At 36.5% G+C, this 15,331-nt stretch overlaps 2 protein-coding genes across 4 annotated transcripts in view; one reads left to right on the top strand and one right to left on the bottom strand.

Annotated features, from left to right (window-relative positions):
- The first annotated feature begins 905 nt into the window (after positions 1 to 905).
- Positions 906 to 9,719, top strand: LOC110425155 (Duplicated homeodomain-like superfamily protein). 3 transcript variants are annotated; one of them, XM_021439972.1, is made up of 5 exons: positions 906 to 1,169; positions 1,275 to 1,561; positions 2,352 to 3,224; positions 4,196 to 5,371; positions 6,509 to 9,719. In XM_021439972.1, the coding sequence occupies exons 2-5, from the start codon at positions 1,372 to 1,374 to the stop codon at positions 9,505 to 9,507; spliced, it is 5,238 nt and encodes a 1,745-aa protein (XP_021295647.1). In that variant the 5' UTR covers positions 906 to 1,169; positions 1,275 to 1,371; the 3' UTR covers positions 9,508 to 9,719. The 3 variants fall into 3 exon arrangements, with proteins under 3 accessions (XP_021295647.1, XP_021295646.1, XP_021295648.1); XM_021439971.1 differs by having other exon boundaries at positions 907 to 1,169; positions 6,506 to 9,719; XM_021439973.2 differs by lacking the exon at positions 906 to 1,169 and having other exon boundaries at positions 1,349 to 1,561; positions 2,366 to 3,224; positions 6,506 to 9,719.
- Positions 9,720 to 9,902: 183 nt separating this feature from the next.
- Positions 9,903 to 15,331, bottom strand: part of LOC110425157 (Pseudouridine synthase family protein) — a 7,141-nt gene continuing 1,712 nt past the window's right edge. The window contains 14 exon segments of the mRNA XM_089785148.1: positions 9,903 to 9,986; positions 10,133 to 10,170; positions 10,173 to 10,225; positions 10,752 to 11,065; positions 11,359 to 11,426; positions 11,622 to 11,697; positions 11,883 to 11,967; positions 12,788 to 12,875; positions 13,325 to 13,490; positions 14,031 to 14,121; positions 14,219 to 14,265; positions 14,359 to 14,386; positions 14,471 to 14,528; positions 14,605 to 14,723. Of these exon segments, the coding sequence (XP_089641274.1) occupies positions 9,903 to 9,986; positions 10,133 to 10,170; positions 10,173 to 10,225; positions 10,752 to 11,065; positions 11,359 to 11,426; positions 11,622 to 11,697; positions 11,883 to 11,967; positions 12,788 to 12,875; positions 13,325 to 13,490; positions 14,031 to 14,121; positions 14,219 to 14,265; positions 14,359 to 14,386; positions 14,471 to 14,528; positions 14,605 to 14,707 (1,299 nt within the window). The 5' untranslated portion in view covers positions 14,708 to 14,723.

The raw sequence follows: 15,331 nt of genomic DNA, 5'->3' as shown, positions 1-15,331 counted from the left end.
ATAATATATTTGAAATATTTAATTATTATAGAACTAATAAAATCATATATATGCATATATATGAATATTTAAGAAAGAAGTGTTTGGATTAACTCTTAATTTCATGATAATTTAAAATGTTAAAATTGATTTTCTTCAAAAGAAAAATAATTATCTAATTAACATTTTTTATATTAAAAAATCCGTAAAAAAAATAAAGCATTTCAAAAGATATTGTCATATTAAATTATATAAAAACTATCTATTTTTTTAATTCAAAAATAAGATTTTACTGTAAGTTTTGTTATCAAATCTGATAATTTTAATTTGCAAATTTAATCCTCAATAATTTGTGTCAGATTCTATTAGATATAAAACTGATTTCTTTTTTTAATTGAATTTTTTTCTCTAAACTACGATATCTCTAATTTTTACTAGATATATTTATGCATTTTAAATCATAAAGCCCTTTGATGCGTAATAAAATAAGAAATAAATTAGAAAAAGGATAAAAGAAAAGCAAAATTACTTCAAAATTTAAAAAAAGCATTGCGACCACAAAATGACACGCAAGTGTTGTCATTCTGAAAATCAAATGAGGGCAAATCAGTCAGCAGAAAAAGAGGGAGTGACAGAAAAAGTGAGCTTTTTTCGGTTTTCGTAATTTCCGATTAAATCCAAGGGCAAATTCGGAGCATTAAATGAGGAAGCAAAGGGCGGGTCCATTTCCAAAAGATAAAAAAAGATGACAATTACAAAAAAGAAAAACAAAAAATAAAAAAGGTCTTATTTTATTATATTTTTATAAAAGTAAATAAATATAAATCTAATGAAGATTTTTTAAATATTTAATTTAAATAATTTTAGCGGACTTGAAAGTTGATTGAAATTTGGTTTAATGAAGGTGTTGAGATACGGATGCCTATCTCTCACTTCTCTTTCTCTCTCAAGGCTTTCTTTGTCCCTTATCGGCTTCACGTTCTCACTTTCTCGCCCCCACAGATTTTTCTTCCCAAACAAACATTAGACAGAGAAACCCAAGAAAACCCGAGGAAATCCAAGAAAATTCACTCTTTTCCGCTTTCTCTTTAATTATTCCGATTAAGTAGAGATAACCTTTCAAAAGCTGAAGATCACCACCGATACAACGCTGTTGGATCCGGTTCACTGACGCCGCAAAATACGGTTCGGTAAGTTTTTTTAAGAAAAGAGCCATAGATTTATTCTGTTACGGCGCCGTTGTGATTTGTGGAAGTGAGAAAACCCGAGTAACAACCTGTGTTTTTTTTTTGTAGAGAAGAAGCGCTAGGTTTTTTCTAGGGTTTGGTATTTTGTGGAAAAAGAAGAAAAACGGTGGCGTTTTGTTGGGGTGGTGCTGCCTCATGCGATTTGATGCCGCCAGAACCGTTGCCTTGGGATCGGAAGGATTTTTACAAGGAGAGGAAGCACGAGAGGACGGAGTCGCAGCCACAGCAGCCGTCGACGGCTCGATGGAGAGACTCGTCTTCTATGTCGTCGTATCCGCATGGGTCCTTTAGAGAATTCGCTCGTTGGGGATCCGCTGACTTGCGTCGTCCACCTGGTAAGTTCTTTCCTTCCTTTTACGTCGTTTGTTTCACCTCAGTCTTTTATTTTAAGCCTTATTTGAAGGATAGGATTGTATCAGCATGAGTTTTGCGAGATGGTTTTTTTTGGGAGGGAAGAAGTGAGAATTGGTTAGATCCGTGGGTGTTTTAGTTTTTGATTTGATTTCTTTTGGAGATATTAGAAATTTTCATTTCTTTGGGTTCTTTGAAGAATTGATACCTTTATTGTAGTTAATGGGGAGTTTTTCTTTTTCTCTTTCCAGGAAAGGTTTTCTTTCTCTTCTTGCTTTATTTAAGAAATAAAAGAAATCAACATTCTTGGGTTTCCTGAGTATTTTTTTTTCTTTTGTTTAGGGATAGGATGCATTTAATTTTTTTGGTCCCAAAGAGGAACATATAGTTTGATTTTTGGGAAATGGATAGTTTTACTTTTTAAATATTCTTTTTTTTTGCTTTTTTTTTGGTTTTTTTTTAAGGAACCAACGTGGTTTTTTTTTTTGGGTTTTCTGGTACTGTTTTCTTTTCTTTTTTAATCTTTGGAGGTAGGGAATATTTAATTTGCTTTGTCTTTGATTCATTGAAGAACATGCACCCTGATTTATTAAATGGAGAAATTTAGTTTTTTGTGGAAAATATATTCTATTTTTTTGGGTTTTTTTTCTCTGGGGAAGACTTTAAGAGATTGAGTTTCTGTTTTCTTTTTTCTGGGATTTGGAAGAATACATATACCTTGCATGTGTTAATGTTTTTGTATTTTTTCCTTTGTTGTTTAAATATTTTATGAAGGTCATGGTAAGCAGGGCAGTTGGCACCTGTTTGCTGAAGAGAATGGTGGTCATGGGTATATGCCATCCCGGTCAGGTGACAAGATATTGGATGATGAGAACTGCCGTCAGTCAGTTTCTCGTGGAGATGGGAAATATAGCCGAAACAGCAGTAGGGAAAACAACAGAGGGTCTTATAGCCAGAGAGATTGGAGAGCTCATTCTTGGGAAATGAGCAATGGGTCCCCAAACACCCCTGGAAGGCCTCATGATGTGAATAATGAACAGAGGTCAGTGGATGATATGCTAACATACCCTTCTCATGCTCATTCTGACTTTGTGAACACATGGGATCAGCTTCATAAAGAGCAGCACGATAATAAGACAAGTGGTGTTAATGGGTTGGGCACAGGACTGAGATGTGAGAGAGAAAACTCAGTAGGCTCGATGGATTGGAAGCCTCTTAAGTGGAGCCGTTCTGGAAGCTTGTCTTCACGGGGTTCGGGCTTTAGCCATTCAAGTAGCTCAAAGAGCTTAGGTGGTGTAGATTCTGGCGAAGGGAAGCCTGAGTTACAACAGAAAAATTTGACCCCAGTCCAGTCCCCTTCTGGAGATGCAGCAGCCTGCGTCACATCTGCTGCACCTTCTGATGAGACAATGTCAAGAAAGAAACCACGCCTTGGATGGGGTGAGGGTCTTGCAAAATATGAGAAAAAGAAAGTTGAAGGCCCTGATACAAGCATGAATAGAGGTGTGGCTACAATATCTGTTGGTAATACAGAACCTAACAATTCCCTCAGTTCAAACTTGGCAGATAAGAGCCCCAGAGTTCTTGGATTTTCTGATTGTGCTTCTCCTGCAACTCCCTCATCTGTTGCTTGCAGTTCCTCACCAGGTAAATCTTAGGTTTTCTTATATATTTATTCAGTGTTAAGCAGAGTTATCTGGAACACGTGAATTTTATTGACAATAATATTGAAGGCGTGCTTGGTGAACTGGATTGTTGCTCAGAACTGGTTTGAGAAATATATAATCTGTGCTTTATTAATATTATTAGTATTCTCTTTATATAACCACTTTAGCTTGACAGTCATGTGACTTTTCTTTTAATTATGACCCTTGTTTGCTTATATGTTCCTGACTCTCCACTTCACCCCCCATGCCCTTTCTTAGTAACGTGAAATTGATAGGGTTGGATTGTGTGTAATCTAATTGACAATAATATTGTAGGCCCGCATGTCCAATCAAATTTATGCTTAAGAACTGATCATGGTATTCTGCATTCCACACGCTTTTTTTTACCGGCTTTAGTTTAATAGTTATGTGACTCTTGTCATTACAATGACAGCATTGTCCACTGTTTTCACGCCTTAAGAACCGCTAGGTGAATAAAAATATGTTCTTGACTCTCCACTTCCCCCTTAAAGCAAACTCATTGTAATTAAGTCTTATGTTTTTATGAGGTGATAGCTTTTCTCTTTTTGTCATCAAGGTGCCATCTCTTCAAGGCATAGAGCTTATCTATGTAGAATTCTAGGCTTTGTTGGAAAGGAGGAAAAATGACAAATATTTGGCAGGATTAGTTGGTTCCAATTGAGAGTTTGACCTATGTTGAAAACTGTGATGAAAGATATTTGTGAATTTGGGACTGTTTTATTCGTTAGTTGTTTTCCTCTTTAATTTTCTTTTGGCTTTCAAATCTTGTCCAAATTAGAAAACCATGTAATGGTTTTTTTATATTGGAAAATGTCTAATTGGTGGTCGTCAAATGATATCCTTCTCCCTGTACTTGTTTTCCTACATATGGATTTGTGTTATGAGTTGTGGTTTTCTCATTAATTATCAAAATATCCCTGGTTGTTGCAGGTGTAGAAGAGAAATCATTTGGCAAAGCTGCAAATATTGATAATGATATTAGTAATTTATGTGGTTCTCCAAGTCTTGGGTCTCAAAATCAGCTGGAAGGGCCTTCTTTTAATTTAGAGAAAGTGGATATGAACTCGATTATTAATATGGGATCTTCACTTGTTGATTTGCTTCAATCTGATGATCCAAGTACAGTGGATTCTAGTTTTGTTCGGTCTACTGCTTTGAATAAGTTGCTACTATGGAAAGGTGATGTTTTGAAGGCATTGGAAATGACTGAATCTGAAATTGATTCACTTGAAAATGAGCTTAAGTCGTTGAAAGCGAACTCTGGAAGCAGATATCCATGCCCAGCAACATCCAGTTCTCTTCCTGTTGAGGAAAATGGAAGAGCCTGTGAGGAACTGGAAGCCATATCCAGTATGATCCCTCGACCTGCTCCTTTGAAAATTGATCCTTGTGGTGATGCTCTTGAGGAGAAGGTGCCTCTTTGTAATGGTGTCTTGGAAGAAGTTAATGCTGATGCAAAGGATGGGGATCTTGATAGTCCTGGAACGGCTACATCTAAATTTGTGGAACCATCATCTTTGGACAAAGCAGTTTCTCCATCTGATGTTAAGCTTCATGAATGTTCTGGTGATTTGGGCACTGCTCAATTGACAACAATGGGGGAGGTGAATTTAGCTCCTGGTTCAAATAATGATGGGACTGGTGTGCCCAATTCTGGGGAAGGGAGTGGGCTTGAAAAGATTGATAATGATGTGCATGTTCCAGAACCTTCAAGCACTGTTGCTGACACAGAAAATATGATGTATGATGTAATATTGGCTACCAATAAGGAATTGGCAAATAGTGCTTCTAAAGTATTTAATAACTTATTGCCAAAAGATTGGTGTAGCATTGAGATTTCTGAAATTGCCAATGGTGCATGTTGGCAGACTGATTCTTTAATCAGGGAAAAAATTGTAAAGCGGAAGCAGTGTGTAAGGTTTAAGGAGAGAGTTTTGACTCTTAAGTTTAAAGCATTTCAACATGCGTGGAAAGAAGATATACATTCACCTTCGATAAGAAAATATCGTGCAAAGTCGCAGAAGAAATATGAACTGAGCTTACGTTCAACGCTTGGTGGCTGCCAAAAGCATCGGTCCTCCATTCGTTCTCGACTCACTTCTCCTGGTAATTGTTTGACCCTCCTGCTGAATAGTTTTTATGTGTTGCTAGTTCTTTTGTGACTTTTCATGTGGTTGAACGGCTTTACCTTAATTTAAGTATGTTACACTTTATTTTGTTTCCTATTACCTTTTTTTGAACGGTCAGTCATTCATGATATTATAGATTCTTGGTTTTAGTTAATGGATTTTCTGGGTGACAATACATTGCCCTTTGTCTGGTAAAGCTCATTGCATTTATTGTCCAACCCTTATTATGATTTCTTGTAAATTTGTTATTCTGCTGTCAGAAGCCTGAGCTAATAGAACTATTCTACCTTGTTTTGTCATTGAAGTTGATATTGGTCAGTGAATGGTCGGATGTGTTGTGGTGCATCTTCCTCAATGCCTCATGCATTAGATATGAGGTGGTAGTACAGATTGCTTGCCTGCTGAACTGTTTCAGTAGAGAATTAGCTCTTGGGTTCTACTTGGGAGGATATCGTTTTAGTATTTGATTTGGCAGAATTCTATGCTTCTTGTGGATTGTAAAATGAGATATCTATGTTGTATATTCCGAAACCTTTCAAAGAATCCTGGTCTCTTGGCGGTATTGCATTGTGGGAAAATGCACAAAAGTTGGGGATTGCATGTTGGAGATTGAACTGTATTCACTTAATTCAAAGGATGGGTTTGGGTTGGCCGAGTTTGTTTTGTAGCTTGAGATTTAAGTAGTAATGAATAGTCAAAATGTTAGAAATTAGAATATATCTGTTTTTATTTGTTAGTTTTATGGTTGATGCATTAAATGCAGCATAACATTCTGCTTCACTGCAGTTATCTCTTAATGCTTGTGACAAAGTAGATTATAAAATGCATTCTTGATGGCTTCAGTTTTCCTGGTGAAAAAACATGAAAAAGTATCTTATGTTTTTTGCTTAAATGCTTTCTTCTGTGCTAATTGTTGTTTCTAATGGAACTTTTTGAGTATATTTAGAATCAATGTAATGCTTGTGACATCGATTAGCCTTCATTAATGCTGCTGATATGTATATTGATAATATTTTTTTTTAAAAAAAATGTCAGTTTTGCCTTATGCTCTCTTGTTTTCTAAGGACTTACTGATGCATATTCTCTAATTATTTTTCTGGTTGTTTTGCAGCAGGAAATCTGAGCCTGGAACCTAATGTAGAGATGATTAATTTTGTGAGCAAACTGCTTTCAGATTCCCATGTCAGGCTCTACAGGAATGCTTTGAAGATGCCAGCATTATTTTTGGATGAGAAAGAGAAGCAGGTTTCTAGGTTTATCTCTAGTAATGGATTAGTTGAAGATCCATGTGCTGTTGAGAAGGAAAGAACTTTGATCAATCCCTGGACATCTGAAGAGAAGGAGATTTTTATGGATAAGTTGGCTGCGTTTGGGAAGGACTTCAGAAAAATTGCCTCCTTTCTTGATCATAAGACAACTGCAGACTGTGTTGAGTTCTATTACAAAAACCACAAATCTGAATGTTTTGAGAAAACAAAGAAGAAGCTTGATCTGAGTAAGCAAGGGAAGTCAACTGCTAATACCTACTTGTTGACATCAGGGAAAAAATGGAGCCGTGAATTGAATGCTGCCTCCCTAGATGTTCTGGGTGAAGCTTCAGTTATAGCAGCTCATGCAGAAAGTGGCATGCGAAATCGGCAGACATCTTCTGGTAGGATCTTTTTGGGAGGGCGTTTTGATTCTAAAGCATCACGAGTTGATGATAGCATTGTAGAAAGGTCAAGCAGTTTTGATGTTATTGGGAATGATCGAGAAACCGTAGCTGCTGATGTTCTAGCAGGGATATGTGGTTCGTTGTCTTCAGAGGCAATGAGTTCTTGTATCACTAGTTCTGCCGACCCTGGAGAGAGTTACCAACGTGAGTGGAAGTGCCAAAAAGTTGATTCTGTGGTCAAAAGGCCTTCAACATCTGATGTCATTCAGAATATAGATGATGATACTTGTTCAGATGAGAGTTGTGGGGAAATGGATCCTGCCGATTGGACAGATGAGGAAAAATCTGTCTTTATACAGGCTGTTTCGTCTTATGGTAAGGATTTTGCGATGATCTCACGATGTGTTGGAACAAGATCCAGGGATCAATGCAAGGTTTTCTTTAGTAAGGCTCGCAAATGCCTTGGACTGGACTTGATACAGCCAAGAACAAGAAACATGGGAACACCAATGAGTGATGATGCCAATGGTGGTGGGAGTGATGTTGAGGATGCTTGTGTCCTGGAGAGCTCAGTTGTTTGCAGTGATAAGTTGGGCTCTAAAGTGGAGGACTTGCCTTCCACTATTGTGAGCATGAATGTGGATGAATCTGATCCTACTGGGGAAGTCAGTTTGCAGACTGACCTGAATGTATTGGAGGAAAACAATGGGGCTCTATTAAATCATAGAGATTCTGAGGTAGTGGAAACTATGGTGTCTGATGTGGGCCAGCCTGAGCCAATTTGTGAAAGTGGTGGTGATATGAATGTTGGTAGCAACAAGACTGAGTCAGTGGAGGTCCAGAAAAGTGTTGCTTTGGCCAATCTAAATGCAGGAAGAAAGCAAGCGGCCGAACAGGGTGTTACTGTTGCAGTACCAGCATCTGTTCGGGAGGCTGTTGATCCTTGCCCTCCTAGTTTAGTTGCTGTGGTTGAGCCTATATCAGTTGCTGGTTGTGCTCCTGAGGGGTTTGGAGATGATTTGAAGGCACAGGAAACTTCATTGGGCAAAAATGGCTTGGATGAACCTGATATAAAATGCAGTGCAGAGACTAGCAGTCAAAGTATCTCTAGGCTAGATTCAAATAAAACTAGTGATGAGTCCATCGATAAAAGTTCTTGTTCAGGTTTTAGCGTCAACACTAAAGGCCTGCATCGAGATCCTCTTGACTTGGACTCTGCTGAAAAGGCTTCTGCAGTATTACTGCCAAAGAAAAACTCTTCTGCTACAGATTCTGCATTGCATGATTCCGATGCCTTGCAATGTGAGAAAGTATGCAACCAAGATAGATTGTCATCAACACTTGATTATCAGGAGAATGAAGACAAAGAGGCTCACAAATCTGTGAGTGGAGATGAGTCTGACCGCTTGTCAGGAAAGCCGGTAGTGAATCTTACTGAATCTTACCAGATTCTAAGGGGTTATCCCGTGCAAGTTTCAACTGTGAAAGAAATGAATGGTGATGTCAGTCGTAGTCAGCTTCCTGAAGTTAAAAGCCTTTCTATGTTGGAAAGGGGTGTTACCGGTCCATATTTGGCTCAGGATTGTCATCTTCAGAAGTGTAATAGTTCGAAATCAGTGGCTGAGCTTCCACTCCTGGTGCAAAACTTGGAAAAGGCAAATGAGCATCCAAAGTCCCATTCACGGAGTATGTCAGATACAGAAAAACCTTGCAGGAATGGCAATGTCAAGCTGTTTGGTCAAATACTCAATTCTAGTTCCCAAGATGATGACAAGGTAGCCCATTTTCCAAAACAGACCACGAAATCATCAAATTTGAAATTCACAGGTCACAATAATGTTGATGGAAATACGTCTTTTTCAAAGTTTGACCGAAATAATTATCATGCGTCGGAAAATGTTCCCAAGAGGAGTTATGGATTCTGGGATGGGAACAGGATACAAACTGGGTTGTCATCTTTGCCTGACTCTGCTATCTTAGTGGCCAAGTACCCTGCTGCATTTGTCAACTATCCTTCATCCTCATCCCAAATGGAGCAGCAGGCGTTGCAGACTGTCGTTCGGAGTAATGAGCGAAACTTGAATGGTGTGTCAGTTTACCCCCCAAGGGAAATAAGCAGCAACAACGGGGTGGTGGATTATCAAGTGTACAGGGGGCGTGATTGTACCAAGGTGGCACCATTTACTGTGGATATGAAGCAGCGGCAAGAAATGTTCTCGGAGATGCAAAGACGAAATAGGTTCGATGCAATCCCTAATTTACAGCAGCAGGGAAGGGGAGGAATGGTTGGAATGAACGTTGTGGGGAGAGGTGGGGTAATTGTAGGGGGACCTAGTATTTCAGATCCAGTAGCAGTACTTAGAATGCAGTATGCGAAAACGGAGCAGTACGGCGGGCAGAGTGGGAGTATCGGCAGGGAAGAAGAGTCATGGAGAGGTAAGGGGGACATAGGCAGGTAGTAGGACGCAACCCTCTGGCGGCAAACATTTCTTTGCTGCTCTCTGTATAATAGTTTTGTATTTGTTTTAATGAAAAAATGATAGGGCAGTGGACGGTTCTGAAGTGTCCCGTCTTTTTGGTAATATATTTTAGGTGCTTTGTAATATTCCAGCAGCCTTGTATTTGTTGTATTTGATGGAAAATACACAAAAATAATCTGTTCAAAGGCCAATTTCTGGTTTCACCCTCTAAAATGGTCAACTTTTTTCCTTTTTAAGCCAAAAACCTACAAGAATGGGAGTGATTCTACCATTTTGGCTTCAAATTATATTTGATTTCGACAATAATTCATTTAGGAATAGGACTGTTTTTAGACCATACTCTATGATACTCCTTGTAAACAAAACTGGGTATTCTATATGGATTGGGATTCCCTTGACCTTCTGACCTCATCTTGTGTTTGAAGGACAGGTGGAAGTGGTGCAGTTATGTTAATTATCTGCAACCAAAATTGACAAACACCTGTGAAATTGCTGCTAAGGACTAGGGTAAAAGAAGAATAAGAAGAATGAGTTTGGCCAATTTCAGGATTTAGTTTAGGAGTTTTCAGGTGAAGTGCCAGTTATTCATGTGCTTATAACTTACCTCATTTGTGGTTGGGTGTGAGAGAAGAAGTTGATGTCATGCAAGTAGTAGCCACAGTCTCCAGGCACAGGGTTCACCGGCCTCTCGTACCCTCTGCACAATTTCTCAATAATTTATTTCCAGACTATTGCACCTATAAAGTATACAGAATATCTAATCCACTTTGATAAAACCCAACTTAGATATTGTAGTCTATTAAAACTCTTAACTAACTAGATAATTTGTACAATTATCTAAACAGATATTTTGGAGGCAAAATGTTCCATAAAGATTTACTAACTTGGCAACAAACCGAAATGTGGCTCAGGATGGAAATCCATGAGTCCCGAACAAGTCATGACATCCAGGCCAATTTAACAGGACTTGGTACTTTGTTCATATTAAGGCTTTGTCAATTGAACATTTCCAGACACAGGCAAATGAGAGCACAGAGTTCATGAACAATTATACATATCAAGTTAGATACTCTGTTCATGTTAATGCTTACTCTTATTCTGCCTACCTTCAAATTTTAAGTTAAGCCACGGCAAAGGTTTGCACATAAGAGAAGCTGCTATTACTCTCAGAAAAATAATAGGGAGATCAGGAAGGAAATGAAAGCAAATCTACTATGTCATACCCATCTTGTGCATAATTTTCATCTACAAACTCGGAGTCAAAGCACCTCGGCTGGCCACCAGCAATATAAAGTGGATCACCTGATCAATAGGAAAAATAATATCTCATTTGAACCACAACAACAGGGTCACTTAGAGATGCAGATGTGACATGCTTTCCTTCAGCAATTGCAGCATTTAAGTACAAGAAACTCCAGACTTCATTTAAGATTGAATTGACTAAACAAAACAATGCTTCAATGTTTACCCAACAAGGATGCCCTATGAAAGAAAGATGAATTCGTATTTGGTGAGGCCTTCCAGATTCAATCTCAACCTGTCAAGCAAATAACTTAAATATTAATTCAAGTAAATCAAAACAGAACTCGATATAAGTTTCTTCATAACCACCAAAATATTCATGGAAATGTTACTTTCAAGAGGTTCACCAAATGCTTAATTAATAATAGCCTTCATACAGCACACTCCACCACAAACCCACCCTGCGCACACCCACCGCGCACCGCGCACGCGCACCGCACCCCCCACCCCCGCCCCCCCCCCCCCCCCCCCGCCCTTTTAAAGAAAAACCCAAAGAAGAGACAGAGCAAAATAAAGAAGATTGGATACCTGGACCAATGTGTGGTTTTGTTGCTCATCTTTCTCAAGAACTTCAACTTTGCTCAAAGCAGGTTTCCCTGGTCAAGTGCAAAGTGACCAAGGAAGAGTCATTAAGACATTTGATACTTCAGATGGCATCATGAGATAGCAACTCAAGGTATAAATCAATATTTTAAATTTCATGAAAAGCTGGTACTGCTCTTTTAAATCCATGGATTAGAAACTCTATTGAACTTTTAAGATGACATGTATTAGACACATAATGAACAAACCTGAGGGTGAAGCAACGTATAGTCCTTTGGCCACCCCAGGATATTGCACAATTCCAATAGGCTGATTGATAACAAACTATGATGCAACAAATTTCAGTCGATGTAAATCTTTATGCCAGGAAAAGTAACTAAGATACAAGATCAGTAGATACAGATAACTGAAATTACCATCTTATACATTTACTAGGAACTAAATGAATAATAGAAATGTAAACAACCATTCTTATTGTTATGAGAAAAAGTGATCGATGTAGGCATCACCTTGTTCTCACCAAGTATCCCCGTCACAAGTGCCCGGTACATCTTTGAAATTTTCCTGGTACCACTAAGTTGCATTTTCCTATTGCTATACATGTGAAGAATGGTTTCATCAGTAACTTATATAGACATTTAAAAATTGGAAGATGGCTATAAACTTAGAGAGCTCCAAAGTAATGATCCAATCTGTATTGTGAATACAAAACTTCCATCTTAATTATTCAAGCCAGTTATCTGTATTATCGCATCGCGTCAACTACAGCATGCCCTTACACTTCTATAATTCATTTTTCGATTGTCCAGCTTTAAAGTATCGAGAGCTGAATGCTCGCCTTACTAAAGTTGCTCCTTCCACTTTTTATCATCTTATATATTGCTGCTCTTGCTTTTTCCAATGGCTTGTTATTTTTAGCCCCAAGCTATTGCATTTCTTGTTTTGTCGTCTTCTTTGGAGCTTTTGAAAAATTTAAATTATGTACATTTGACTTCATCATATAGTGCAAATTCCTATATGTCTCATCTTAGAATTATAAATTGCATCGTATTTAAACTGAAACTTGTTTTCAGTTCCGTACATATTTATGGATGCTCCCCAAACAGTTAGAATATAAGTGTCAACAGAAACCACTAACTCAGACATGATGCTTAACTTCTGATGATCAGGTACACAGAGATTCCAAGAGCAACTTGTTTAAAATATTTTTTAAAAAAGGGCTACTAGAAGTGAAAATAGGTTTTGTTCACTTAAACTACATTTGGTTGGTACTTTTGCTATTTGCTTCTTTTTTTTTTTGCAAAAAATTAAAATGCATAGAAACAAAAGGCAAATGGCAAACGCATCAACTGAACAAAGCCTTAATAAGCTACAAATGGAAGCAAGCATGATGGAAATTGATTTCTCTCAATACCTGTTAGCTCCGATGAGAGATGTTCCATCAGCAAAATATGCTGCGAGGCGAGTTTTAGCAGCTTTTGTCTTTGCACAAAGTAATATTCCTAGACGCCAACCAGCAACAAATCAGACCACCACAAAAAATATTTAGAGTTCCGTTGTTGCTCATGCTCAATGAGTTAATATAAAAATTAGGAAAACGAACAGTAAAGAAGTAAGCCAGTAATATCACATAGAAAGGAACATAAATTGCTGACATGTTATCTATGGAAGAATCACTACAACAACATTTAAGGATTTACTCCAATAATTCTGTCAACAACATGAATTCTCCAGTAAACTATTGCCAGACTTGTTACTCAACTGTCAAAGATAAAGTATGAGGCTCTAAAATAAATTAACATTAGCTTTTTATTTCTCCATTTATTACTTCCTTGTGTCAACACACCCTTGCTTAACATCTACTCTTGAGCAAGTAAGATCATGAATGCGGAGAAAGACACAGCCTTGGTCATGTTATCAGCATCAATTAAGAAATGATGAATGCGCGAACCTGATGTACCCCTTCCTAGACGATGTACAGGAACTGGATGTGATTCTTGACTTGCTAGGGAAGAGTTCTGCTTCCTCACACGCCAAGAAAGCTGTGTCAAAACAGTCCGTTGCTGGAAGAGACCACCAGGCAAAACTTGAAGACCGGAAGGCTTGTTTAAAGCAATCTGAAAACATAAAAATTTCAATTTTACATCAAACATCAACCATGACTGCAAACTCCCACACTCTAATTTGGGTACTGGTAATATATAGAGAATAACAAGAAATTCAACCGAAACCCAAAGTCCTTCAATACAACCTAAAAGCCAGAGAAGATGTAAATCACATGAACACATCAAGGTGTCCATAATACTAAAAAGGATAAATCTATGCAACCTGGAAACCCAGAGCAGAACTCAAAACATGGATATTTCTCTTAAAAACGAAAAAGGATATTTCCAACAGAAATTTTCTTCAACATAATCTAGTGGAAAGAAACCATTACTACTTTACAAACCGTTTGAGACTATTCTTCTTCGACTCTACATATTTCCTAAAAAGTAGCATGTCAACATGTCAAAGTGGACTTGAATAATGAAAATGTTGACTCTTCAAAGATAAAGAAAAACCGTAGGAAAAAATTGAATGCACTCATGTAGGACAAATACTTTTGTCATAGCAACACAGATTAAAGATGGTATAAATGTGCACAAAATTACATTTACCATATCATCGTCCTCGTACAAAACTTCAAGCGCGCAAGGCGCGTCGGGTTCTTTCCAAGGAAGCCTATGGTAAACTAACTCTGAATTACCTCTAAAAGAAACAAGAAATCAATTCAAAAGCCAAACAAAAGATATTAAAAAACTGGAAAATAATTTCCATAGCGTAAATTAGAACAAGAAAAAGAAACCTCAGAATTGTGTTTGGATCTCTAACGACTCTTCCATCAACTGATATCTGCAAATGGACGAAATTGGAATTATAAAGAATTAAAAATGATTAATTCTATACATTAATTTCCTTTTTTTTATTTAAATTTTTGAAACGAACCTGTCCATTTTGAATTCGCTGCAACCAACTGTTTAATAGTTAATAATTTGAAAAAAAAATGTTTAACCGAAAAGAAAATGGAATATAATTATAAAGAATTAAGCATAAATACCCTTGTAAAGGAGCTGAATTTTTGTACTTGCTTGAGTAAAACTCAATCAAAGTGAGCTCTGTCAGATAAATGGTTTCAGTTAAAAATTTAAAGCAGTAAAATTAAAAAAATTAAAAAAAAAACTATGGAATTACCGGAATCCGACGGTTTGATGACATCGTCGTAGAACAAGCCGTCGTTGAACTCCGGCCAAGGTAAGCCGAAAACCAGAGACTGAGTTTGCGAATCGTTTGACATATCGTGTTTTGAATTTCTAAGTGGCAAAGCAATTTTATTTCGCGGAGAATTAAATGTTATTACAATTGTTAACAAGAAATAAGTCTAACCTTACTGTAAAGTTAATAAATAAAAATTTTAAAAATAATAAAAATCTGTTTAACAGATTAAACAATATATATAATTTTTAAATTTATTTGTGTTAAGATAATAGAGTAGATAATTTTTAAATTTATTTATTTTATTTTAAAAGTTATTTTATTTTTTATTTTAAATTAAAAAATATTATTTTTTTAATATTAAAATTTTAATTAATTAATTAATTAAAAAAATATTATTATCATTTATTGTGTTAGCTCTCACATATTTACGTTACAATTTTAAATTTACTTATTTTATTTTTATAAAATTTTACTTTAATTCTTATAATTTTATATCAAGTCTTTTAATTGGTAACTTTTAACTATAATTATCTTTATTTTTATTATTTTTTAGTTAAAATAAAAATTTAAATATCATTATATATTTTTTACTCAATAATATAAATATAAATATATATTTTTTATTAAAATCAAACTTTTTTACTTAATTAACTTATTATATTAACTCTCACAAATTTACATTTAAAATTCAATTATTTCATGT

The sequence above is a fragment of the Theobroma umbraticum genome, unplaced genomic scaffold (assembly GCF_002168275.2).
Source record: "Theobroma umbraticum cultivar Fairchild unplaced genomic scaffold, ASM216827v3 scaffold_81.0, whole genome shotgun sequence".
Taxonomy (NCBI): Eukaryota; Viridiplantae; Streptophyta; class Magnoliopsida; order Malvales; family Malvaceae; genus Theobroma; species Theobroma umbraticum.
Note: the sequence above shows the minus strand (reverse complement) of the source record. Positions and strands in the feature narration are given on the sequence as shown.